We start from the raw sequence: 26,157 nt of genomic DNA, 5'->3' as shown, positions 1-26,157 counted from the left end.
AGGTTTCGTTTGCATAAGATATTAGCAAAATGTATTGAAATGAAGGACTACTCAAGTCGTTGCTACGGGGAAAATTTATGCAATTACTTGGATAGGACTTGTATTAAAACTTTACATATTTTTGTGTTAAAAATAATTAATAACCCTGTCCGAAGATCCATTAGTAAATTGAGTACTGAATTTGTCTAAGGTATAGGATTATTATTTGCTCTAATAAAAGGCTATTGGAATCTTCATCCAATGGAGAAGAGCAATTTTAACAGATCTTAAGACCACTTTGTGGGAGGCCTACCTATAAATAAATTGTATTGAATGGAAAGGAGTGGTTAAAAAAATGAAGTAAGAAAGGGCTTTTATGTTACGATGTATTATAATTCGCATTGTGATTGATAAATGCGTTCCTTTGTTTCACATATAGATTTGGTGTAATCATCGGGCAAGTGGCCGCCGGCGATTGACTTTTTTATGACCATGTGAATAACGAAACGAATACTAAGAAATGAATTATTGTAATGTAGTGCCTTGTACGTAGATAGGTCTGCAGCGATGTAAGAGTATGTTTAGCAGTGAGTACGGTAGATTAAGAAGATATCGAGCTGCAATATTCCGAGAATAACAAACATTGTAATAAAAATGTAGGTGTGATTTCTCTCAGAATTAGTTCCAAGTATATGCAGGAAAAAAGTATCAACATTACTACGATTTATTCATTGATGTTGCATTATTTTTTGATGATAAATTAAAAAATCGATCTCTCGCACGTACGTAAATCGGTACAAACATGTAAATTATGAATATTATGTTAAAATTATATTAACTGGGAAAATTATTAAAGTATATAAAAATTGTCAGATCAGAATTTCAGACCTACAGGGAATGCTGTACTCGTTAGTGACAATAATATCATACTGTCAAATTAATGAATGAGATCATCAAATGAGATCCAACCACAAACATTGCAATATTTTTTAATCCCCAGAGATTTTAAAACCATGTCGGCTGCACATCGTTGGCACCACCATATGAATCCATGAATAATATCAAAAGAATTTTCTGAGCACACGTCAGATGTTGTAAGAAAAAATTAGTAAGTATGCAATAATTGCAGTCGGGACGTTCTTGATGCTCAATGGGAGATATAACAAAGGTACACCCTTGAGGCCGCGTCGCCGTCCACCGAGAAAAAACTACGACAACCCTTTGGACAAGCAAAGAATTCGCGTCGACCGCAACAAGAACAAATTGAGCGCGAACGCAAACTATTGTGCGGTACGATTTGAGATAACTCCCGTGCGGAGCGTCCGCGCTCGCTCGCCGCCCGCCGGACGTCCGCGCCGGGCGCCGCGACTAGCCCGCGGCCGCTACACCACGCATCGTGTTCATCTCTCGCTGCCGAGGTAACGAGTGAGGCGATCGCGGTCGAGGGCAGCGATGTAGATGGCACTACAAACGATGTTCGTAGGAACGGGACCGTCGCTTCAGCGGTGGTGCGCGCGGGACGCGTCACTGTTATAAGCGGGGTCCCGGGCAGCGCGCGCTCAGTGTGCCCGAGTGTCCTGTGTTGCGTGAGCGCACTCCAGCGAGTGTCCACACATATCACGGTCCGTACTCTCGACATCGTCATCACCGACAATATGCAGCTCTTCCTCGCCTCCAGCCTGCTGCTGCTCGCGGCGGCCATCGCGCCTACCAGAGGTACGTTCGTTATAAACATTTCCTGTACTTTATTCGCAGCTAAATTTAATCGGCAAGTTTATTTTTGGCAACGCCGGTGAGTACTTGAATAAGTTCCATGTCCCCGTTCTATGATAGGACTCAATGTTTTTATTTTTCGTTATTTGGTGAATATAAATAATTTTACTATTATTAAAATCATTCAATTGAGTATCATTCTAGTTTCCTAATTTTTAGGATAAATATTTCGTAAGTGATTTGTCTTAATTTGCACTTTGTGTCTAGTTTTAAACAAGTCGTACGTATTACATGTGGTGGTACTAAATTGAATGATAATGTCCCCAAGTTTGAGAGGTTTTCGTTGCGGGAATAGACTTAGAAATGAGCTCATTACATAAGACCCCATCAAGGAGGCGGGGCGGGGGCTGGCTGTCGCTGCAAGTCGCTGTTGTGACCTGCGGGTCCTCGACCTTCATTGTTCAGGTTTCATTACAGTGCAACGCCTCCTTGCCACAGCTACAAATAACCATTATATTTTTAATTACATTGCTTGAGTTGTGGAATTCAATAGGTCTTCAATAGTGATTTCTGTTGTTCCAAAGCATAATTAATTACCTTTTGTATAAAGGGTCGTATTTGTCATTAAAAAGCAAAAATTGATCTAATACTAATTCTGGAAAAGTTTCCTCTTTTTGTTCTATGCTAAAATTAATCTTGGGGGACTGCTTATTAAAAAGACTTTCAAAAAGCACTCGTTGCGTGATAGTCAGCCGATAAAGCTTTTTACCAAAAACTTTCTTCTTTTTATACATTCTCATAGGCTTACTTCCTGTCATGTAGCAGGAAGTCGTACGGACTTTTATACATAAAATTATTGGTAAAGGTCATCAAAAGTATTAAAAAAGCTGAGTCGCTTTTAGAGAGATTTGTAGTCGCTACTAGTAGCGATTCTCTAGAAGGCAATATAATAGTAATATTCAATTCATTAACAAGTATCAGAACAGATAAGAATTATCTAAGAAATAACTACAAAAGTGTTTAAGTAACAAGTTTTTTCATACCATACTCGTTGATTATATATCAATAAACAGTTTAATATCACACTTTACAGTACGTAGTATGCTTTAAAAGGCAAATAGACTATGCGCCGGAGTATTTCGCGTTTGTAGTGTTGACTCAAGTGGCTCGGCTCGCGGCTCGCGGCGGGCAGGTAAAAGAAATCGTAACAATGTAGCAACAAAAAAGCTCCTCTAACAACCAACTTGCGCTCTATATTGATAACCGATAACATAACTTACCAATTTTTAAAAAATAGAGCTATTTTATTAAAACTACGCGTTTTACTTTGTTTTTAAAAGCTATTACGTCAAATTAAAATTGTTTTATATAAATGCAAATGCACTTTTGTTAACATCAGCAATCAAAGAAAGTTATTTTTTTAATGTCTTATTGTAATAAAGAACTTTTATTCCAATTAGATAAGTATGAGTGGTAGTAAGTTCTAAAATGGTGTTTTTACATATTCTAGAAGAATGTCGGTATCAAATAAAATATGTTTTTACTTCTTTTGGTATCTAGATGTGATAAGTAGGAACAAATTTTGCGTATCAAATAAATCACGATTTCGTCGTTTAAAGTGCATAGATTGCGGGCGTTCTCGGAAACGAGTCAATGTCAATGACACCGCGGGCTGTCGAGCAGAGATTTACTCGAGTGCAACGAATTATCTCATCAAGACATCGTCGGAGCCTGAGAAACGTTAAACGATCGCCAAACGAGCGGACGGTCGGGCTGCGATTCCGCTAATGAGCCGTGTCCGCGGTTATCGGGCCTATCGACAGGTCGGCAAAAACCGTGGAACGGAAGTTGAGAGGAAAAAATGGTCAGGGGCCCGCGGGGGATGGGCTACAGGTGCGGGGTTCATTCCCCCGGAGAGCCGCTAGTTCCGTAGACTCTGCGCCTAGAGCAAAATGTTCACAGACAACGATGTTTTTTTATAATAGACTCCTAAAATGGCATGTCCTTATACGATCTTAGCTTCAGATCTTCTTCGATTCAGATTGTAAATTCGATTCGGTACGAATGCGAAGTTAACTCGCTAAATCGGATAATTGGTTTGCTGATAACTTTTACATAGATAATTTTTCAATTTCTATTCAAATGGGAAATCGTAAATGTTTATCGCATTTTACTTCCTATCAAGATTTGATTGGTATAACAAAGAGGAAAACGTTGGAAATTTTAAAATTCCCGCATTCCATAAATCGCAATATCAAAAATGTTTTGCGTTTTATGAGACATGTTGAGGAATCGAAGCGATAAACTACACAAAAAAGTAAACATTCAAAGAACTTCCGTAAATACTGACACAAGGTTAAATATTGCATTATTGATAACGTAACGATGCGTAGCACAATCCAAACTTATGCTATCTAAATATCACCGGTACGTGTTATCATAACACGTTTTGTTTTAAAAATATATCGGGTATGATTAACTGTTATGACACATTAGACTGTCTGGCAGAGGGTGTCATATGACACGTGTCAGGTAAGTACAACGTTAGGCGTTTATCCTCCCTTGCATTTAATACATCTACCTGACTACCCCACTCACGTAGGGTTGGCGCACCAGGTTCTCGTTTTCCGTTATCAATCTTCCATCATATCAGTCATCTCTTCTTGTTCATTTACATAATCAATCCATCCATTGCAAGCAAAACAAGGATTGAAAACTAAACCAGGTGCATCAGAAAGTCACCGAGACCATTAAACTGATAGGAAAGTTGAATGGTCTATCCCATTAGAGTCAAATGTGTTAGATTAATTCTCCTTTAATTAAAAGCTCGGAAGCCGTTACAAATGGATTTGTCAAGTGCCGACAGTATCTAAATCTAATTTATAGTAAGGTCCCTTTTTTCCAACCCTACAACTTAATACCGATGTAATGCTCACGCCAGGTGGCGATTATATCAAATTACAACAGGATGGAATCTCTCCTTGCGACGACCTTCTCTCCTTTTTTTTTAGCGAGCCTCGGCCGCCTCTAAGAATTACCATAATTTAAGATTGTGTCGGACTTCCATATAGTTTGAATTTATGTTTACACTAAGAAGAGTTTATGAAATATCATATTCTGTTCGTAAACACATATGTGGGTGTAATGAATCTTAACTTTTAACATTACTTTCTTTTATATTGTAACCCATAATAAAGACTCTAAATGCAACTATAAAAAAATAATTAAAAAACGATAAACATGTTTAATTTAATATTTATTTATTTATTTAATTCTTTATGCAAATCTTATAATACAAATGTTTAAACTATAATAATAATAATACTTGCAAGGGCGGCTTTATTACTATAAGCAATCTCTTACAGGCAACCCAATAAATCCACCAAAATTCAATAAATCCACCTTCTATTTTTATTATTATTGACCTATGTTTAAAGGCAAAGATAAACAATTCTAATGAGCACTTCCAAAGACGACCGAAAACGAAGCAAAGAAATTTCCAGTAGCTTTGGAATCTCAGCACCATAAAAGCAAACGCTAACAAGAAACCAACAATGACGACCGCCACCTTACAAGGAGCGCTTACATTTCCCTTTAATAAGTGTCCATTAAATCCTACGCACGAAATGAGAAAAAGACTGCGAACCAACCGGCGGCGATCGCGGTTAACATGAAATTTCAATAGGACGGTAAGAACTGGCGAATGTTTGTATGGTACGGTGAGCCGAACCGGGCCGGTACCGGGTTCGATTACTAAAAATAGTCCCGTGTGCATTCCGCTGGAGGAGGGGACGTGGGGTAGTGGGAGGTCAAGGGACGCGACGTCCTTGGATTCGTCTCCTTCGCCATCATCTCAATCCCTTTTTTGCGATACGTCAACCGCGAACGTTCGATCGCTTTTCCCACGGGCGCTCGTTATCGACGATCAATAGATAATTCAATTGTGTATGTTTTTTGCTTCGTTATAATCGTTAGCCACAAAATTCAATTTAAATCACACGGATCATAATACACAACTGTCAGTTGGATTGGTTGAGTATGTAAAAAATTAATTCGCAACAATTTATGATGCTTATAACCTGGCCTGGCCAAAAAAACAAGCACTGTTAATGTTAAGCTACACTGCTGCACTTAGATCATAGTTTAAATTAGAATGATTGACAAAAAAAAAACAGTAACTCTAAGGAAATAACTGAAGGTGTAATTGATCTAGCTATACAAGAAGGTAAATTTGTGCAATTGCACCATTTCATTGACAGAGGTAAATCGCTGGTTTTTTTAATATTTTTCTTGCTATAAAAAAATGTTATTAAAATGCATTTTAATGTGCAAGACGATGTATTGCGAATATGCGAATACACTAAAGTACACATATAGATAAATTTTGTCTGTCTGTTTTTACATAAAACGTTTTACATAAGGTGCTGTAAGATGACACTTTCAATGTTAAGGTTGCGTTTTCAATGCGAAGGTTGTGAAGGTTTGTTACATGTATGGCAACAGAGTGCGGATGTATGGCGTCAGTACTCAGTACTCGTCTGTTGCCGCCCGCCGACTGGTTTGCGTTATGTAATGCACTCCAGCTATGCAAGCGACACAGCGCGACACGGCGCGACACGGCGCCGACACCGAGGCTCCAGCGCAGACCCATTACCTATTATTATTTAACACCGAGTGTCTTCTTAGTAACACATTATCAACGAACATTGACGACAAAAAGACTATCAAATATACTAAAGTAAATATAGAGTGAAGGATACTTAATGCATTCTTTGAGTGCATCATATATGAATTATGCTTAAAGCACACTGAAGGGAACTTATAATGTATATCGGTACTATATATGTATAACTCGAGTGGATGGAATTATTAATTTTAAAGTAGAAGTTTATCGATACTAACCGTATTTAGTTTATTTGGTTTGAAATATTTTTTCAAAAATTCAGACTAGAAGGTTTTCTTTCAAATCTTTGATACAAACTCTTATAGCTCAGTGACTAATCTTTTGATGAATATTTTCTTACAAATCGTTATCGAACGAAACAAAGGTAAAAATTTGATGAGTCAAGAGACAGGAAACACGTTGATTAAATCTACGCGAGTTGTTTATTAAAATTTTATCGAATACAATATCATGTTAGACTTTATGACTAAAGATGTACAACCCTTTGAATGGAAGGAAGTGGTTACTATCACAAGTCACTTAAAATTCCGTCACGAGACGTTTACATAGGAATATTAATGAGACTTATATGGTTTTATTTTAAAAACGTCACACGAATATGTGGTTGAAAAGATACTTTGCAAACTTCCCTTGCGACAACTTAACGTTCCGTTCAAGTATGAAAATTTTGTCATGGATCAATGCGCGAATCAGAAAAATGTGCAACTTTTTCCCCTTTGTGTATATTTGCATCGTAATGGTTCGTAAAGGTCATGCATGTTATTACCGTCAGCGTAGCTGGGAGGAATGGAATAAGACATTAAGTTGGCCAGGAGCCGTTCTGCAACCGGTCGCAACACGAGCGCTTCAGCTCTAAAAATAGGATTCCTAGTCACGGGTCCTCAGTGCGCGAGGCATTCAGACCTTGCTATAAACATATCCATAAATATACCAACACCTCACATGCACAAACGTCCCGCTTCGAAGTATTTATCAATGCATTTATTGCTTCGCGTATAAAATTAACACGCATTTAGATATTTATTCAACGAAAATGTAAATAATTTGTTAGAAAATGTAGAAGAAATAACTTTAAGGATATGTACATTAAGTATATAAAACCATTTACCATTACCAAGATTTACCATTATGGATTTGGGAAGTAACAAATATAAATAGGGGTAATTTTGAAATTGTTTGTTTAACACAAATACCTATTCTCATGCGACTTCATCCGCATAACATTATGAAAACTTTATTTTATTGTTTACATGTGTCAAATTATCAATTGCAAATATCAAAATGACATGATATGATGACAAACCATGGCATTCTTGATGTTGGCAGCAACTTATGGTCTCATTCCCACATTAGGGTTCTTATCCAAAATATTTACCCCCTAAGTTTAATGGCGTGAAAATATATAGCCTAAAGCGTGACGTAAAAAAAGGACTATTCAAAAATATGATGTAATTGCTGACATCTTAGGCAACAAAGAAGTGTGTGTTTACGCTTTACTATAATAGTATAGATTTAATTTCTTACACAAATGCTATTCTGTGAAGAGTTTTTTTATATTATCTATTATTAAAGTGTAAATCTGCTCGATAAACAATCCACAACATTTCCCATATCAATTTGTTTGTACAACATAAGTTTTTCTTGTTGCTTTTCCAACTTCCATCATACTCGACTAAAATACATTTCTTTAATAACTCGATTTCTTCGTTTTTAAACATTATAACATAAACGGTCGATGTATATGGTGGGTCAGGTTGATATTGACCGGCTGCTTTTGGTCAGCGGTCCGTTAGCGCCCGCGTCCGGTGATGAGCCTGCCGGATATCCCCGAGGTGACGCGTTCACTGCACCTTCGCACGCTATACCGATCGCATATCTAGGCACTAAAATCTGTATTGATCATTGATCGATTGAAAAAGAACTGTGTAATTCATACGTCTCATCCTTTAGATTTAAGATTCTGTCATTTAGTGTAACAGGATATGAGATTATATATATCATTCTTATGGGTTTTAACAGGCGTACTAGAGTAGGGATCGAGGATGTTCTAAGGCATGCATTGTACAATTTACTTATTATCGCAACAGAGGCGATTCTACATATGTTTTCGGCTGTAAAGTTCACTACTCTTGTTACTTGGCTCTGGCTTGATTAAGTAATAAGTGTAAGATCTTTTAAACTGAGACAATCCGGAAACCATAACAGTAATGAACATTTCATAAGTTTAACGAATTCACCTATCGTCCAAACAATGTACGGCTGTCCTCGATCGATCTAGCTCATGCGTTTGTACGTGTTCGGAGCGAAGAACATCAGTATGCGCCGCGCGCGCAACATACGTGACCCGACGTTCCCCCTTCATCCCTCCCTCCTTGCTCCCCGCCCTCCACAACTCACCACTTTCTAAGCGACCTTAACGATCCCCCTTTATGTCCATATAGTTTTACAATTTCATATTTATTCAGGTGAATGCAATTGACGTGCCATCGTTACGGTCGCAAGCCTATCTTCTTTGAAACGTGCATGTCGATTTATTTAATAGTTAACATGGTTGCAGCTTTATTTTGAATTATCTGGATATAAATATAAATTATGACGAACCGTTATTCTTGTTATTTGTGAAATACCAAATTGACAGGCTGAGTAACCACCAAGTGAATTGTTTTTAAATTCACTATTTATTTTTGTAAAATAGAGAAAACATTCAAATTTCAACTGATATTGTTATTTATAGCATACAATTAAACAATAACAAAAATTGCTTTCCTTTGTTTTTCGCATCATCATAAATATTATTTTTGTCATCTAAACAAATTCCCAAAAGGACTTTATTTTAATGCTTTTCTTATTTATTATTTTACAAATAAATCAGTTTGTTTACATAGAGTAGCAGAAGTTTAGTACCATGTAGATCTTCTGTCCGTAGAAACGACACATAAAACTTAAGAACCATGTATTCACGTAAGTGAACGCATTGTTTATGCGGTGTGCAGGAATCTTTCAAGAATGTATAAATATGACATACTTTTACAGAAATACTCTTGAAGTAAGTCTTTATATCTTGCTTGCCATTAATTTTTTCAACATCAACTCCTTTTATCTATGGTTTCAATGCGAATAACGATGCTGTTTTCCAAAGTGATGGAACCTCCCTATTATGTCTTTCTCAACACGTTCTGGAAGGATAACTACAAAGCTCGCAAAGTTGGCGAACACTTCCGCAATTCGCCGTACGCACCTATTGAATACTATTCTTTCACTATAATTGGATATCATACAAATCTAAGGATCCGATATATTGATAAACGTCATCTAATTAATATCTGACTAGAACAGGTACCGGATAATCTATAAGCGTCATAAAGAAGCCACAGGATGCGTTTTATTACAATTTATTAATTGCCTTCGTGACTATTATTAATCGAAGCATCTAGGGTTCATCGACCTCGGTGTAGAAGCGTGGAAAATGGTTCATTCCATTGCACTTTTGTAGTTGCGATGCTGTCGTGAATAGACGACACCGAGGCCTTAAAAGCAATATTTCCATTTATTTTCGAAGCAGTCATAAAGACTATTATATTTTTTGTCTTTGTTGAAACGATTCAGAAGATTACGTAAAAAATCATCCAATCAATGTTTTCGTTTTGAAAATCACCTAGACATAATAAATCTGCTATTTCAGGAGATGAGGCATTTAAACTTAAATAATAACAAGTTGTATTATCTAAGATGTCCACGTATTCTAGGATCATTTGATCCGAGTGTTGTATATCAATGTATGTCGATGCAAGTGACAATGTCCCTCAGGCGCGGTGTAATGACCCAGCGGGAACCAGTACCCGCAATGCTAGACCAGCTCCGCAATATCGCATTCCAGCTGAATGAAAATAAAAACTATCTGTGGTATTAGAAATTGATTCTTTCGAGTCTTTGTATCGCTTTCGTTGGATTATTCAATTATAGAATAATATGCGCTGCGGTTGACCGCAACCTCAGGACATTGAATTTAATTAGGCACGTAATGTCGGGGCCCGACCGCAGACATCTCGTATGCACAAGTGCAGGTAGCATTTTTCTTTTCACTGTATTGTGCGAAAGATGAAAATTCTTATCGTTACAAATTTTAACAATTAGAACATCTTGTCTTTTGTGTATTTGCAATTTATGTTGCAGCTTATAATGATAATTTTCTTTCTTTTTTAATAAATTGACAGCTTTTTCAGCAACTAAAAGTCCAGTAAAAATATTTCCTTAGTAACTGACTCTTTAATCTTGATTATAAATGTGAATTTAAATTAGATTAAGCATAATAACCTAAGCACGTCCATTAGTAATGATAATGAGAAACGGTTTTTGCAATTTTTTGCTTCCACCATAAAATAATTTGCAACGATCAGACCGAAGTAACTACTTCTGCTTCTTTTGCGGTTTAAAATCATCAACGCCATTACAAGAATAATAAAAATGGTGTACTAAAACAAGTGTTTTTTTTTTGTTTCAGCTCAAAGGATAACAACGATACAGCTCGACGGCGTCCAGTATTTCATATCGAGGATGAACCCGTACAGTCCAGAGCTCAACTACTTCCTAGCATACCAATACTGCAGGTATGTTATCTTGTTACAGTACGACTATGATACAGACGCGACGCTTATCACAGACAGTAAGTCGGATGTATTATGACTCTTTTATGACTGAGATGGTATCATTGCCCCGCGAGCAACGTCCCATCTCGATATAATAGTTAGGTCGTGACTCGCAGCTCTTATCCGAGCTATCATTGCTGTGATCCTGTTCAGATGTTGCCATAAGCAAGCCGCGATGGGCGTTAACATCGCCGACAGCCGCCGGCCACTGCGGACTGCCGAGACCCGGAAGCTCGGGGACATTTACATTCCCGTTATTGGTTCTGGGAAAACTCGAGAACAATATCGGCGCCTCGGTGAGCTACTTCCGCGAGCCATTCATACTTTTTAATGCCCGTCTCCCGGCGTTATTGGCGCACCTTTCCCACGGAACGCGACCAAAGCATGAGGGCCCAGTTGTAAAGTGATGCCGTGAATGGAATGCGACTAATCGTAAATTATTACTCGTTTTACTATTGTTTCATTCTTACTCTGACGTGGGAATCTATCGCTGGTTAGTTCGTTTGATGCTTGTTATGACCGCTTACATAATGCCAAGTTCGTGATGCCGGGTCCACCACGTGTACAGCCGGGAGATGGCGGAGGTCAGTCCCCTTTGCCCAGTCACGATGTCCTTCGATCTCGGAGCCGGCACGACCTACATATTTACAATTCCCATTGTTAGCCATCCCTAAGGTGAACAATACTGATATTAAATCCGCCCCATTGTGGTGATCGTGTAAGATGACTTCTTCAACTAGAATCACATTAAAATTGGATGTCACACGATTTAAAATTGAAGTAACAAGGATTGTATTGTATAGTCCATTAGGACCGAGAATCGCACGAAGCAGTCTCGATAAGTTCTTTCTAACGACGTGTCATACACTGCGTCAGGTCATAAGATAATGATCCAATTGATCGCCCCTCGTAGCGTACGTAGTAATGCATAATAAAAAGAGGTTAACGTTAAAGAACGCAGTACACACACTTGTGTTTGTTAAAATTTTTTTACTAGCTTTCGCCCGCGACTCCGTCCGCGCGGAATTAAAAAATACAAATGCAAGTATTCTATGTGTTCTTCCAGACTACTCTCTACATCTATGCCAAATTTTATCGAAATCTGTCCAGCCGTTTAGGCTACAAACTCTAACAAAAATCCATCCATCTAAACTTTCGCATTTATAATATTAGTATGATTACATAGAATATTATTAAACAGTCAAGGGCTATCCATCCGATCACACGGAGCGTAGTCACGTTACCATCGAAACATGTTAAAATATACGTAACTTAAATATTCAATTAGTTGTACCAAGTTTATGATTTTTAAATTAAAACGTTTCATTGAGTTACATCGTGCATAATTTAAAGCATGTTCTCAAAAACTGGAGGCGAACACGACGTGCGAATATTGATAGTCTTCGGACAACATCGATACAGTTATGGTGTAAAATATCGATATGACGATGGTGGGATATGTCAATGGGAACTGCAATAATTGTGGCATTACAAATTCGCAACGCATTCGCGAATTCGACGTTACGATTCGTAAGTAGTTCATTTGCGTGCTTGAATTTTGAATGACTTTAGTTCACTTTTAGTAATGCAATTCATTTTTCTACGAGAATTTTAACTAAAACTATAGTTATACGTAGAGGCGATAAGACTCTATGAAGATTAATTCACCAAGACGAGTAAAATCTTGGAAAAAGTACCAACAGCGTTATTTTTACAAATTTGAAAGGTAATAAATATTGAGCGTTTTATTATGCAACATAGTTTATACTTGTAGTACAAGTTTAGAGCAATCTGTACGCGACTAAGAAGGTTTTTATCGTAAAGTTCTTTACTCCAAGGAATGCGGCTTCGTCACGTAGCAGTCTGTATTTAGCAAACAAATTGCTCCGCGATAAACGGGCTCCGGTACAGCCTCCGCTTGGTTCCACAGCCGCGATTAGCTGGAATAGCTATTTAGTTAAATCGCGTATTTAGATCCGCCGTTACAAGTATAAATGGCCCCTGTCATAGCCAGGTGCATTGCGGACGATTCCCACGTTTAATTTCATATGCAAGTCAATGACTTAACATCTAAAGACTCGTACGTATAAAAGACCCGTTTATAATAATTTTATATGTACTTTATGAGTTCTAAGACAGCGCGGAAATTTTATTGCGAGAAAAGGAAGTCGTAAATAATTATGAAGATAGAAATAGACTCACCACGTATGAGTACAGTTCCGTTTAGAATATAAACCTTAGGTAATTAATAAGTACTTTTATTGTAGCATTATTCATTTTTAATAGTCTTCTCTATTTGCTAATTCACAATAAAAAATAGGAAGTAACAATTAAAAGATTTTAACTTTTAAACGTACGTATCTAAATTTTCAATAAATAAATCAAAATAATTCACGTCGAACGATCCCTTTAATGTTTGAGACCAAACATATCGTTTAATTTATTTTTTTTTGTTTTCAGATCCTTAGGTCTCCAACTAGCTTCTTTTGAAACAAAAGAAAAAGCAGACTCCATAACTACGTACCTCTTAAATGCAGGTAAATTATAAACTCCTGCATTCTGTTATAGTGTTAAAAACCAACTAACATAGACTGGTTGGTGATCACATTGTCACAGAGTATTCAAAATTGTATAATACTTTTTTTTTCAAATGCCCATTTTCAGGGTACAACAAATATGATTTCTGGACGTCTGGTAATAATTTGGGAACCGACATGTACCTATGGATGAGTACCGGTTTGCCGTTCAATGCCACCTTCAACTACATGCGGCGAATGAGCAATGTCACCCCCTACCAGCACTCAGACGACAGCATGGACCCTGTTGACCTGCCGCAGGGCAGCACTGCACCTCAGCGCACTGCCAGGCACGGGTACGTCACTATCATGATTGCCATCATCAACAACATCTGCACCACAATCACAATTATCGTCAGACCAATTAAAGCTAAGAGATCCTTATATTGGTCAATGCGTAATATGAAAGGTCTCAATGATTTAAAGTATTTATGAGCAATAACCAAACCAATTACAACAAACTATTTGCATGCCTCGTGAATTTGTCATATCGAAAGAGGCAATAGTTTTGTTTATTAGTTTAAACAAAATTGAACCATTGTAGGTATTCCAGGACCGAGCACGTGATGGCCAACGGATGCGTGGCGCTCAAGCAGCCCGACTTCCACTGGGAGCCACAGCACTGCGGGGAGATCAAGGACTTCATTTGCGAGCAGACGCGCTGCTACTACTACAACTACGGCTCCATCCCCGTGTCCTCGGCGCAGGGGTAATGCCAGGTGAGATGCCAGCAACCCGGGGCCCGCCCCCGCCGCCGCGCGCTCCGCACATCCTCCACCGCACCGCTTCACTACATGTCAACAGGACGACATCTATCTCTAATATCGAGACGTAGTTACTAAAATCATTATTAAAATCGGAGTAGTTTGTGTGCTAACAATTTAGATGTAGATTTGTCTTACTACAACCGTCAACATAACGGTATCCGAAGCGCGCGAGCTGCGGGATCAGGCCCCTGCGTACAACCCAACCACCAAACAAGATCCCTACACCCAAGATATTGGCTTTTACACTTTATTACTTTTGTTTTAATTTCATAACTAAGAGCTAAATGTAGATTTGTGGGATTGTCTAAATTAACAAAAATTTGGTGGGTGGGTGAAGGGGGCTTTGCTTGGTATCTAACCAGAGTTATTTAGTAACTCAACATTTGGGTTATGTTTGCCTTAAATCGTCCCACTACGGGAGGAAATTGAGGCGCTGTATTATATAATCGTTATGTGAGGGTCGCGTCCCGTCTGTCCTATAGGAAGCCGCTGTCCCTGACGACTACGACGACAGCGTATCCTCTCACCTCGTCGTCGCCGCCGCCGCCGCGCTCCGAGCACCTGCCCACCCACTTCAACATCAGCGTGCTCTTTGACAAGCTGCAACCCTCAGCCCTTGACGGCCTCCGCTCGCCGCACCTTAAATCCGGATCGCCTGCCAAGGCCTCCCCGCAGATAGACTCGCACTATTCACGTGCGGCCGATGCTCGTAGCCACGAACAAGAGCAGGAGAAGGAGGAGCCCACTCAGGGGCCGTATGACAACGAGGAGGGCATGGTGGGAGACGACGCGGCCGCATACCTCACGCAGGAGGGTCAAGCCGCGGCGGGTGCAGCGGGGGAGGCGGGCGAGGGCGCAGCTTCCACCGCCGAGCCGGACGCCACCGAGCACTCCGTCCACGCCAGCGGCATGCTGGCCCCCCCGCGCTACTAGCGTACGACTCGGCGGCACTCGCTCTAGTGGAAACTATCCACGACGATTAGCTATATCCTCTACCAAAAGTATTATTCATATAAAACGACGCGCGTGTAGAGCATTGATAAGACTTAGCTTGCTTCAATAAAGATGCATTCACGCATCAGTAAATCCATATTACACAAATGTAAATGAGATTTATACTATTAGGTATCGTTTATGTATAATTTTAGTATGTCGGGAATTTTAAGGTGGTTATGGTGGTAGATGCGTGAAGACGGCGGCGACTCGTGTGCGACTCGCCGCCGTCTTCAGACGTGCGGCGGAGGCCGCACGGTGCTCGTGACGCACGCGGTGCGGTACCTACATTTCGCTCTTGTCAAAAATTTTGTGCGCGTTAGATCTCCGGTATTACATTTAACAGTAAAACGTAGATTTATTTAAGAAAATTGACGCTAACTATTATTGGTCTGGACATATCATTCGGATTAGTGATTTAAGATTATGTTTATAATATGCGACGAAACTAGATAAGTATGTTAGTAAGTTGAAACTCAATTTTAAGATAAGACGATGTAGTAAGTTAATAAATATAAAAATTGTAATAATTTATTGTTTTATTTTTCTCTAAACTAAGAAAAAGCAGTTGTTGCGTTATTTATAAATAACCAATTCTGTTTGTTCGAAAAGGACGTGAAAAAGCAAAGTTATAGGATTAGGATAACATTAAGACAACTAAAAGGTTTGTTTTGTAGTCCTGAAAGTCGTACATTCGAACAGGTACAATAAAATGTAAGACTCACCAGCCATTGACAACGCCCTCGACGTTGAGCATGGGCACGATCTTAAAGACGTACTTGGCACGCAGCGCGGCGGCGGACGGCGTGTCGGCCAGCAGGCAGCGTAGCGTGCCGTCCATCACCCAAGACGCGTTGCTCTCGCCGGGATGCACGCGCGCCGTCAGGAATATTATCTCACGATCCTTCACAGGGGATAGAAAGAGATAACATGTTAATAGAAAGAGGGAAACCCTGGTTCACTTGATGTAAAGTGACCACTACGTTTTAAATATACAAAAGGATAGGTAATAAAATGAGGGCAAAAAGGCTAAGAAAAGAGAAGATAAAAAGGCGGAGAAAAGAAAGATGAGGAGCACGAAAAAGAGGGACAACTAATTTTTTCCCGATACAAATATTTCTAAAATATCTAACGATCCAATACTAAGATTCTTAAATATTTGAATTACAAAATGCATTAAGGTACATACCGCGATGGGGTTGGCAGTGCAGTCATCCGCCGTGATTGTCAATAGCGGTATCTCGTTATTGTTGAGTGAGTAACAAAGTGGCTCCGCCCTCAGATATGCTCCAATGGGCAGCTGCAAACTCCACTGGAAGATACGAGTCTGAAAACATTTATACCTTATTATTAACATTTGTTTTTAAATTTGTACTTAACAAATAAAAAACGCACTATTTAAGAATGTCTCTTACTATGTTTTAAATACTTTTACCCTTCATATTATTTTATAATTTGTGTAAAGTTGTTAAAAGAGCAAATATTTCTTTTCAAAATTCTGTCTAACTAACAAAAACAATTTAATATTTATTTTTTAGTTTCAAAACATTACTGCAGGTTACTTTTAAATATGATTGTAAAAATATAAAGTTTACTAATAGTAATAGAGTACCAGTAACATAGAATATGTAAACGGGAAGTGGTAGGCGAGGTAGCAGACATCGTTTGTGTGCGGGAACTCTATGTTGAATGTGACGGTGAGGTAGCACTTGTTGTGGCTCTTCTGGTTCGCGTAGTGATAGCTATTGCGGTAGTAACAGATCTCAGAGCCCGCACGGACCCAACCTAACAAAATTTAGTTAAAATTAAATATTCAATGAAAAGAATGACTCTTTAAACACATTATTATGTACAAGGTGAATGAATACCTGGTTTCCCTGCAACCGCTTCTTTAACAGAATACAATACTGGCTTCATACCGAAATTGAACTGGCTGTCGGATTTTTCACAATTCACGATATTAAATATATACGGCCTTCCTTGCTGCATGTTGCGTACTTCGAAATAAAACCATTGATGCCTTTTATTTGAATTTACGTCTGGCATCAGAATTAGATCATATTCTCTTGGACCTACCTGAAAATATACTTCGTTATAAGATTAACTTTCGAAACATTTACATTTCACTACAGTTTATTTAAATATTAATGGTTTTGTGGCACTATTTAATAGGTTTTAAACTTTTTAAAGAAACAAACAGTGTTACGTGTTATACGAAGTGATAAATTGGACAACATCGTACCTGAATAGCTTTTCTTAAATTCCCAGATTCAAATCTCGACTCGAAACTCAATCGCGCCGGAAATGTATTTGCTTTTGATATTTCTTGCTCATCTGTATTTGTCAGTAGAGTATCTGTACTGAAATTTTTACAAATAATTATCATATGCCAATTAAGTAACTAAGAATTATAAAGAAACATTTTCTACCTTTTCTGTGGTGCGGTTTCTGCTGCTGCAGCACATAGTTGATCTAAATCGTATACCACTTCGTTCATGTATGATTCTGGATTGATTGCTTTATCCACACAAGACAATAATTTAGTCCTGGAAAATAATGTAATATTTTTAAATGGTTATTACTACACTCAGAATTGGACATTAAGAGTGTCCCTCGGCATCTACTACGGGAAGAAAACATTTAAATGTCTTATCGAGAGTAGATAACGCGTCTGCAATTGCGGTTTAATCTATGGGAAGTCGCTTTGCTACTTTGGCTAATACAGGCGGCTTGTTCGTTTGCCACCTTATAATTTAAAAAAAAATCAAATTTTGTATACCTGCAGGCAGCTCTCTCCATTTTATTCAAAGGTTCCGGATGATTGAGACTTTGTCCACCAGACATGTCCGGATACGCCACTTTCACAAACGGTATAACACTCCTTACTTTTGATGCGATTATTGAATAAACTGTTTGAAATATACTGTACTTTGATACTTCTTTATGAATTTTCAACGACGTACAAGACGTCAAGGCTGAAATTTAAAACAACAAAGAGTAAATAAAGGTGAAACATATGAAAACTTTATACAAGTAATTGAAAAGTTTAATTAAAAGGCATTTTGATTATTATCTAATTTACTTTAAGTGAATATTAGAAACTTTTATCGTTTAATAGATACTTACAACTAGTTTCTTGGATTTTAGTACAACATAGATATAATGATGCAGTATGACCAGCATCCGACACACGCTCGTAGTCAGTGTTACTTAACATGGAGCAAAGCGAGAGACTCATAGACGATGGCATGTTTTTACTGCCGCCTGATGTATTTATTAATTCTTCTAATATAGAACCTCTAGAGCTAGTACGACTTCTTACTAGTTTTAATTGTCTATTATATGAACCAAATTCTTTAAAATAAATGTAGTATCTGGAATTAACAACAAAGGTTTTAAATTAGTAGCAAACAGTTTAAGGTCAGTTTTGTAAAATAGTTTTAAGTCAGTTTTGTATTGTTGAAACCAAATAAAAAATGTATTAAATGAAGTAAATTAAATAGTAACTTTATGTTATAATCAGGAAATGCAACTTTCACAACACTTGTATTCAAAAATATCTTTTTCTCTATTCTTCAATTAGAGTGAAAGAGATAGCTACATGTTGCTTAGAATTTTTTTACAGTGGAATCCCACGGTAACAATAACTTACTTCTTTAAGTCTTCTGTATCTCTCTCGTTAGGACTTATCCAAAGTGAATTTTGTGCACTGTCACCGGTTTTTATGCTTGTTTTTTCCAAATCAATACTCTTTTCAGGTTTTAAATCAGATTCGTCGATGTCAATGTCTGGAATGTCTTCTACACCCTCGAGGTCTGCGTCAGGTTCGTCATCATCTGCGTCAGAATTTACAGTTTTCGTGTCAGAATTTGCGCCCTCATCATCATCTTCGTGGCATGGCCATGATGCATTTGTACCTGGAAATTACGTTTATAGTGAAATATATATAAATTGGTTACTACAAGTCACAGTTTCATAATCACTTAATTCGTTTTAAAAACATAAAAGAATTTTGAAAAGAACAAAAATTGTTTTACCTTTAAGTATAGGGTTTAAATTAAAAGAGGCAGGGCTTGCTGTAGGCACTGGTAAGGCTTGATGTTTGAGACACAGCGTAATGACGGAACAGACGCGAGCCAACAATCCATCGAACTCTGGCTCATCGGGACACTGCGAGCAGAACCTGTGCAGAACTTGCACGTGCTTCTTCGTGCATAGCGCTCGACGACCGGCTTCTGTTAATAGACGACAGTTAGTAAATAAAAAAGAGAGATTAATAACAGAAAGAATAAATCAAAACACATTAGTCTTACTGATATTACAAAGATGCTGTAGCGTCTGCAAAATATGTGCGCAAATCTTGAGTCTCATCCGTCCTTCGTAGCGGTCCCATCGGTCGAACACTCGGAGTAGAACACCACTAAGACCAGTCTTCACAATTTGCATGCAGCATACCTCTGTAATATATTGTTTCATCCTTATTTACAAGTTTATTAAGGTCTCATTATAGATTGTATATGTTTAGTCAAAATGCAATGGACTTGACGAATCATAAGTTAGCAAGGTTTAGGTGATGATTTTCTAAGTTAATTCTGGTTCGCAAGCCATTTTCATTACTCTATCTAAATGGCCATGGTTCGCCCTTCGACGTAATAAAACAAAAGTATGTGATATTTACTATTTTTGCTGAAATAATCAATGGCGTCCAGACAGAGTCGCAGGCGTGCGGTAGGGATGTAGCCGAGCGTCACCAGCACGCGCTCGTACGTCGTGATGATGCCGTCTCGGATCAGAATTGACGTTGTCACTGCTGTAAGTGAAATATTATGGGTATAGAATAATACGAATTTTAATATGTAATTTGCTTAATATTTCAATTAATGATACTTACGATTTTTTGACAGTTGTTTAATAATGACCAAAAGCGGAAATATAAGCTTATTATCTGTGTAATGTCCTTTGAATATTAGATGCGTTGTTCTAACACAACCGATCATTCTCACTTTTACTGCGAATTTGGGATCTGCAAAATGAACAACTAGTGATAAAATGCTATTAAATTTTACAAGGCGCAAATTTGCAGTTTAATAACTTGTGATTAGAAAAAATAATAAGATTCCGATGCTTACCTCTTGGTGCTACAGCAGCTATAATCCATATTAGATCCTGAACCATTAATTCAGTACCAACAGTACTATCTCGCTTGCACTGAGTATTGATCAAGGTCCGGAGTATAACTTGAGTACCGTTGATGGAGATTAAATGTTGTGTACATTGTTGTCTTGCGATATTGTTAGCTGAAAAACATTAAGAAAGTATATCTATGAGTGCATTAAATAAAAAAATAACCAAACGTATTATTCAACACACTGAAAAGGCGCTTAGTCTTATATTGCATATATCGTCAATTTAACGTGCAATTATGTTTGTATTAGACTATATGGTATTTGTTGGTGGTGGTGGTTTAATGCTGTGGATACTCCTATTTTCGCTTATTTCTTTAAAATTGTTTTATAGGGGAACATTAATGGTCTTACCACAATAATGTAAACCACACCAAATTATTGATATAGAAGATTCTAGCACAAAATAGCGTAACGATTCGGATCATGTCTAATCTAGTCCTAAATTGGCTTAAGTTTGATGATTATAAGAAACTAGATTGTTTGCTATAATAGCCCTTATTCGCATACAGAGTAAGTGTAATTTTATATACAATGTTTGTAAGGAAATGGATTAAAAAACTGACTTTCATGTAAGACTCACTCATAACTTACTTTACATTTAAATTTCTTTACATTCTAAATATATGAAATGCTTCTTTTTTAAATCGTTTTACGGTAAATCTAATAAACTTTGTTTTATAAAGATAATACCATAAAATATTACTCCGAAATATGAATTTTTAGGACAAATTAGAACAAAAAATATGTTAGTTCGTAGCTTTGCATGCTATGTGCATTACAAAGTGAGAATGTTAATTTGCATTGTCGAGAGCATGTAACATACATCACTACAAGGTCAAGTTTCAATTGGTCCAGTGTTAAGCAATCGTTGCAGGCAATTGCAGGTTGCAGGCATGACGGTAATGTCACTCGATCACACGAAGAGGAGAAAGGTGATTGGCAATGCTACCTAATGTGGTAAGAAAATGAAGTCATGCATACTTAATGTTATCAAAAGATTCTTCGAAAAAAACAAATGCAACAGAATTAAGAACGGAATACACATGTAAAGCGATTGCGGCCACAGCAGTGGACGTACCCTTCTTGTTTAAAGGTGCTTTATTTTCTTTTCCGTTCTTTTTCGTTTCTTTCTTCTTGGTTCCTTGATTTTCATTAGCAGCTGATGTTTCATTAAGTTAAAAAAAATAAAATGAGTTCTAACTAATATTCTTTGTCTTATACCATATCCGTAAATGCCTTTTGAGTTAAAATAAAAATTGAAAAGCAAATAACTAAAGGCTGATATAATTTATACGAATAAATACAATTAAAAATACATACAAGTTTTTTATGTCTACCTAATTACTTTAGCTATTATTCCATTACTATCTATCTTAGTAAAATGTAATAATTGGTTAAATTAACCATAGTTACCTATATTCTTCTTTCCTTTTCCTTGTTTCAAACACAGCGTTTCTCTTAAAATCGACGTTATGTAAGTGGATGTTGCAGGATCTCTTGTATTCTGCAATAGAACATTAGTAAACATTATAATAATTTCCTTTTTACTTACTTTTATGTCTGTATGTTAAAGAGACTAAGGTTTCATGCTTTATTATTAGGATTATTATTCTTTGAATTACATTTTCTTCTTTACTACGTAGCGTACGAAAAATTATCTACAATATGGCTCTTACTTCTAAAATAGAGATGAGTACTGGTATGGCTCCAGATTGTTTGTTCCACAACTTCTCCAGTGTTGTTTGCCGAACCTGTTTGTCTGAAAAAGAAAAGTATCGTTAAAAATGCTGACTCAGGATTTTTTCGCTTTGTTATAAGTGTGGGTTTTCATTGATCAAGCAAAAATGCTTACCTCTGTTGTTCTTTTAGGAAAAGTTGAAATATTGTTTCAGCAGTGAAAATATATGGTTAACATTAATTGTGTGGTGCTTGCGTGTAGAAACATGACGTCCTCGCTTGTACAGTTTTAGTTGACGACGCCTTCCGCAACTTTTGTTCTACTAATTTGAGGACAGCAAGTGATCTTTACAATGAGTTACAAACATACTGTACTCATTTCTACCCTTGACTCAATTAGTTACTGTTACCAATGTAGAATACTGTTATTTGGCATTGATGAGTTGAGATCGTGGACAACAAAAGTTCCCACGACCGTGGCTTTATTTGCTTCTCAAAATACTTGATAGTGTTTTATTTCACGCGTTTAATTTGTTTTAATATGACATATTTAAAAGTATCTTAGTGGAGTAATTCATAAATTTCCCTTGATATTTAATTCTTTAGCATTTTGATACTTTAACTTGGGCAGAAATGTTTTTCATACTTCTTTTAACCTTAATTGGTTCAGAAGCGTTACGTGTTATTTAAAAGTATTTTATTGGCTCGACTTCAAGTGAATTTTAAAGTACTACACATATCTACATAATGTATCTTTAGTAAATAATTCGCAGGTGGCTTTGGCCGCGGCATCAACACTCGTAGTTTGATTGACGGCTGTAATGCCATTTGTCTCTGGATGCTTTACTATGAACGCAATTGATAAATTTAATCATTTACTATTGTTTATGATTAAAAGATATATTAATTTTCACTGTGGTAATATGCAGTGCTTTCTATCATCATCATCATCAGCGCACTATACGTCCCCACCGAGGGGCTCGAAGCCTACTCTAACAAGGTGTGACTAGACCATAGTCAACCACGATGGCCAAGTGCGTGCGCCGATATGTGCATGTTGCATCACGATGTTTTCCTTCACCGTAAGAACGTCGGGTAAATTATGTACATATGAAAAATCGAAAATTACATTGGTACATGGCGGGATTCGAACCCAAGACCTGCAGATTACAAATCAAGTGCTTAAACCTTTGAGCCACCGACGCTCTATTCTATTCGGTTTCTATCAATTACATTACAATTAGCTATAGTCGAATGAACGGAATGTACTGCCTCTACCACCTTAAATTTTTTTAAACTCGAATTATTTGCTTTTGTTTATGATTCAGTGGAAACCTGATCATTAGACAAAATAAACTAAGGTATATTAAGACAAAACCACTACTTTGGAGGAGCACTGAGATAACAATGATACTGAGTGACGCGGGGCCGTTTGTCGTGACGTTGGCGACCTGCCAGTGGGTACGCACGACACGATACGCGTCACCCGCCTGCCGTCGGCCGCGGGCTCAGGCCGCAGTCGGGAGATAAACGCTGACATAGCAACCAACTGTCGTAACTCTTGGTACAGAGATACATTTAAAAATAGAACTATAATTGTCAATTGACAGTGATAAATAAGATATTACTGGATTACTGTAACAACATCACATATTACGCTCTCCCATCCACCCAAACAACAATTTTACTAATCTTACTCTTACTAGTATTATAAATGCGAAAGTTAGATGGATGGATGTTTGTAAGAATTTGTAGCCTAAACGACTGAACGGATCTCGGTGAAATTTGGCAAAGACGAAGAGGATACTCTGGAAGACCACATAGGCTACTCACTTTTGTTTTTTTTTTAATTCCACGCGGGCGGAGTCGCGCGCGAAACCTAGTTCTTAATAATATTTAATATGTAGCTGCTACGGTCTGAAAAATGAAAGTGCGCACATAACGTTCACAGATTACATATTTATAAACATAATAAACGTACTGCAAAAGTGCGAAAATGCATTTAACAGAATGCGGAGACAAAAACTACATAATCGACGTCGACTTTTCAAGGCAAACATATTATGTTTAGTACACTCCATATGTATTTTATTTTTAATTATCGTATTATTTAATAGGAAGAAGGAAGTACAAATAATAAATAACATTTTAATATGTAGAAATTAAAAGATAAACTATACATCTCTGCGTATTTTGGTAAACGAGCCGAGACACGGAGGTCCGCAGCTGTTTCGAGTCAATGTCAAGGCGAATCTTGATTTATACCGCGATATAATTAGATCCTTGCGAATGTAAACAACTGTTCGTATTTTTTGTATCGCCCTTTGTATTTGGATTTATTAGTAGACTAAAGTAACTTTTTCATATGGAAACAATTTAGTTAACAGTCCTAGAGTAGCATTTTACGCTCAAGTATCAAAAGAAAAAATATCTTTGAAATATTTGTCCATTAATTCTTTTCATTTATTACTCTTAATATTGCCTTGCTTGTACCGGGTACATTTCTGAACAAACTATAATGTTATGTTATAAGTATTTTCTAAATCTATCCTTTAAACACAAGAAAGCAAAATCATTTCTGTATTAATCTTTGATGAATATTGCAGTAATACGTTTTCTTTAACTATATAGAGCTACGAAGCGATCGTAAACCGGAAGCAATATATAAACACGTGTTATAGATGCGCTATTTAAAACATTTCTTAGTTATCGATGATGTAGTTCTGTGGAACACTGAAATTCGCAAGTTGTACAGTATAGTGCGTGCAGTCTGCTATTGTAATCTATTTCTGATGCTTTCGATTTCGCATTAAATTTGCTACTGTGATGTTTGGATTGGACGTATATAACACGAAGGTTGATCAGATTATAACAATTTTTAAATACTTTAATTATGTTAGGTGTTTTTGGTTCCAAGTTAAATTAACGTTAAAAAATGTAACAAATGCGTGTTTAATGAATGTGGCTTTAATTTTTATGTAATAAAAAGTAGTCAGTAAAAAAAAATCGAAACAAATCTTAAGACGATACTCGAAGAAAATGACGAATTTGAGTCGAAGAATATGTTGGATTCAAAATAAACAACTACGCATTTGATTTAATGATGCGATCAAATGTTATGATATGAAATTATCTTATCCACCTGTCACTGGTTCACTATGCAAATGTTGTTTGACAAACATCTTAATTGAGATTGATGATGATTGATAATATTATAAGTACTAGTTTTCACCCGCGACTTCGCGCGTGATATAAAAAAAAAAACAAAAGCAGTAGTCTATAAGCTCTTCCAGACTCTCACCGTCTATGCCGAATTTCATCGAGATCTGTTCAGCCGTTTAAGTTACAAACTCTAACAAACATCCATCTATTCATCCATCCATCTAAACTTTCGCATTTATAATATTAGTAATATAGTAAGAAGTAATATGACAATTATTTAGATTCATATATGATACAGTTAGTCAAAGCACAGAAGTAAAGTAGTTCTCATCTGTCTGAATATAGGAGGAGAAAACACACAGCAGTGTAAAGGTGTATTTTCACTGTTGAAACACTTGTATTAAAAATAATAGACAACCTCCAATGAATGTGAAAAATCATAGACAATATGCTTTGTCCACGTGCTTGTACACTTAAACTTACGGCAAAACGAATATTAGTGAGAATGATAACAAACGTATTCTTCAAGTATATGTAATTTTTGACCGACTTCCCAAAAGAAGGAGGTATTCAATTCGTCGGTATATTTTTATTTTTTTTTTATTTTTTTTTTATGTGTGTTACGGCATAACTCCGCCGCTAGTGGCCCGATTTGGATAATTCTTTTTTTATCCGAAAGGTAATGCTTACAGGTGGGTCCCATTTTTTTGTTTAATTTTTGGAGTCTAAGACTACGACGTAGTTAAATAGTTTAGCTCAAAATCGCGCGACGAA

General features: G+C 37.1%; 2 protein-coding genes across 7 annotated transcripts in view; one reads left to right on the top strand and one right to left on the bottom strand.

Annotated features, from left to right (window-relative positions):
- Positions 1 to 26,157, bottom strand: part of LOC106100552 (cytosolic carboxypeptidase 1-like) — a 63,483-nt gene that overhangs the window by 27,514 nt on the left and 9,812 nt on the right. For 2 of the 5 annotated variants that reach the window (XM_013279421.1, XM_013279424.1), the window contains 17 exons: positions 22,221 to 22,303; positions 21,958 to 22,048; positions 21,623 to 21,703; positions 20,488 to 20,655; positions 20,250 to 20,381; positions 20,037 to 20,168; positions 19,672 to 19,815; positions 19,396 to 19,593; positions 19,011 to 19,275; positions 18,485 to 18,732; positions 18,138 to 18,333; positions 17,788 to 17,904; positions 17,601 to 17,718; positions 17,227 to 17,434; positions 16,971 to 17,143; positions 16,548 to 16,685; positions 16,084 to 16,262 (listed from right to left, as the gene is read on the bottom strand). In XM_013279421.1, coding sequence (XP_013134875.1) covers positions 16,084 to 16,262; positions 16,548 to 16,685; positions 16,971 to 17,143; positions 17,227 to 17,434; positions 17,601 to 17,718; positions 17,788 to 17,904; positions 18,138 to 18,333; positions 18,485 to 18,732; positions 19,011 to 19,275; positions 19,396 to 19,593; positions 19,672 to 19,815; positions 20,037 to 20,168; positions 20,250 to 20,381; positions 20,488 to 20,655; positions 21,623 to 21,703; positions 21,958 to 22,048; positions 22,221 to 22,303 — 2,671 coding nt within the window. Of the gene's footprint in view, positions 1 to 10,989; positions 11,660 to 16,083; positions 16,263 to 16,547; positions 16,686 to 16,970; positions 17,144 to 17,226; positions 17,435 to 17,600; positions 17,719 to 17,787; positions 17,905 to 18,137; positions 18,334 to 18,484; positions 18,733 to 19,010; positions 19,276 to 19,395; positions 19,594 to 19,671; positions 19,816 to 20,036; positions 20,169 to 20,249; positions 20,382 to 20,487; positions 20,656 to 21,622; positions 21,704 to 21,957; positions 22,049 to 22,220; positions 22,304 to 26,157 lie in introns of those variants that run through there. The other 3 variants (XM_013279425.1, XM_013279423.1, XM_013279422.1) reach the window with 3 other exon arrangements.
- On the top strand, positions 1,108 to 15,888 carry LOC106100554. 2 transcript variants are annotated; one of them, XM_013279428.1, is made up of 7 exons: positions 1,108 to 1,397; positions 1,463 to 1,695; positions 10,878 to 10,983; positions 13,483 to 13,559; positions 13,687 to 13,894; positions 14,152 to 14,307; positions 14,848 to 15,888. In XM_013279428.1, the coding sequence occupies exons 1-7, from the start codon at positions 1,123 to 1,125 to the stop codon at positions 15,296 to 15,298; spliced, it is 1,506 nt and encodes a 501-aa protein (XP_013134882.1). In that variant the 5' UTR covers positions 1,108 to 1,122; the 3' UTR covers positions 15,299 to 15,888. The 2 variants fall into 2 exon arrangements, with proteins under 2 accessions (XP_013134882.1, XP_013134881.1); XM_013279427.1 differs by having other exon boundaries at positions 14,143 to 14,307.

The sequence above is a fragment of the Papilio polytes genome, unplaced genomic scaffold (genome assembly GCF_000836215.1).
Source record: "Papilio polytes unplaced genomic scaffold, Ppol_1.0 DF824047.1, whole genome shotgun sequence".
Lineage (NCBI taxonomy): Eukaryota > Metazoa > Arthropoda > Insecta > Lepidoptera > Papilionidae > Papilio > Papilio polytes.
The sequence above is the reverse complement of the archived record's forward strand: the minus strand, read 5'-3'. Positions and strand labels throughout refer to the sequence as shown.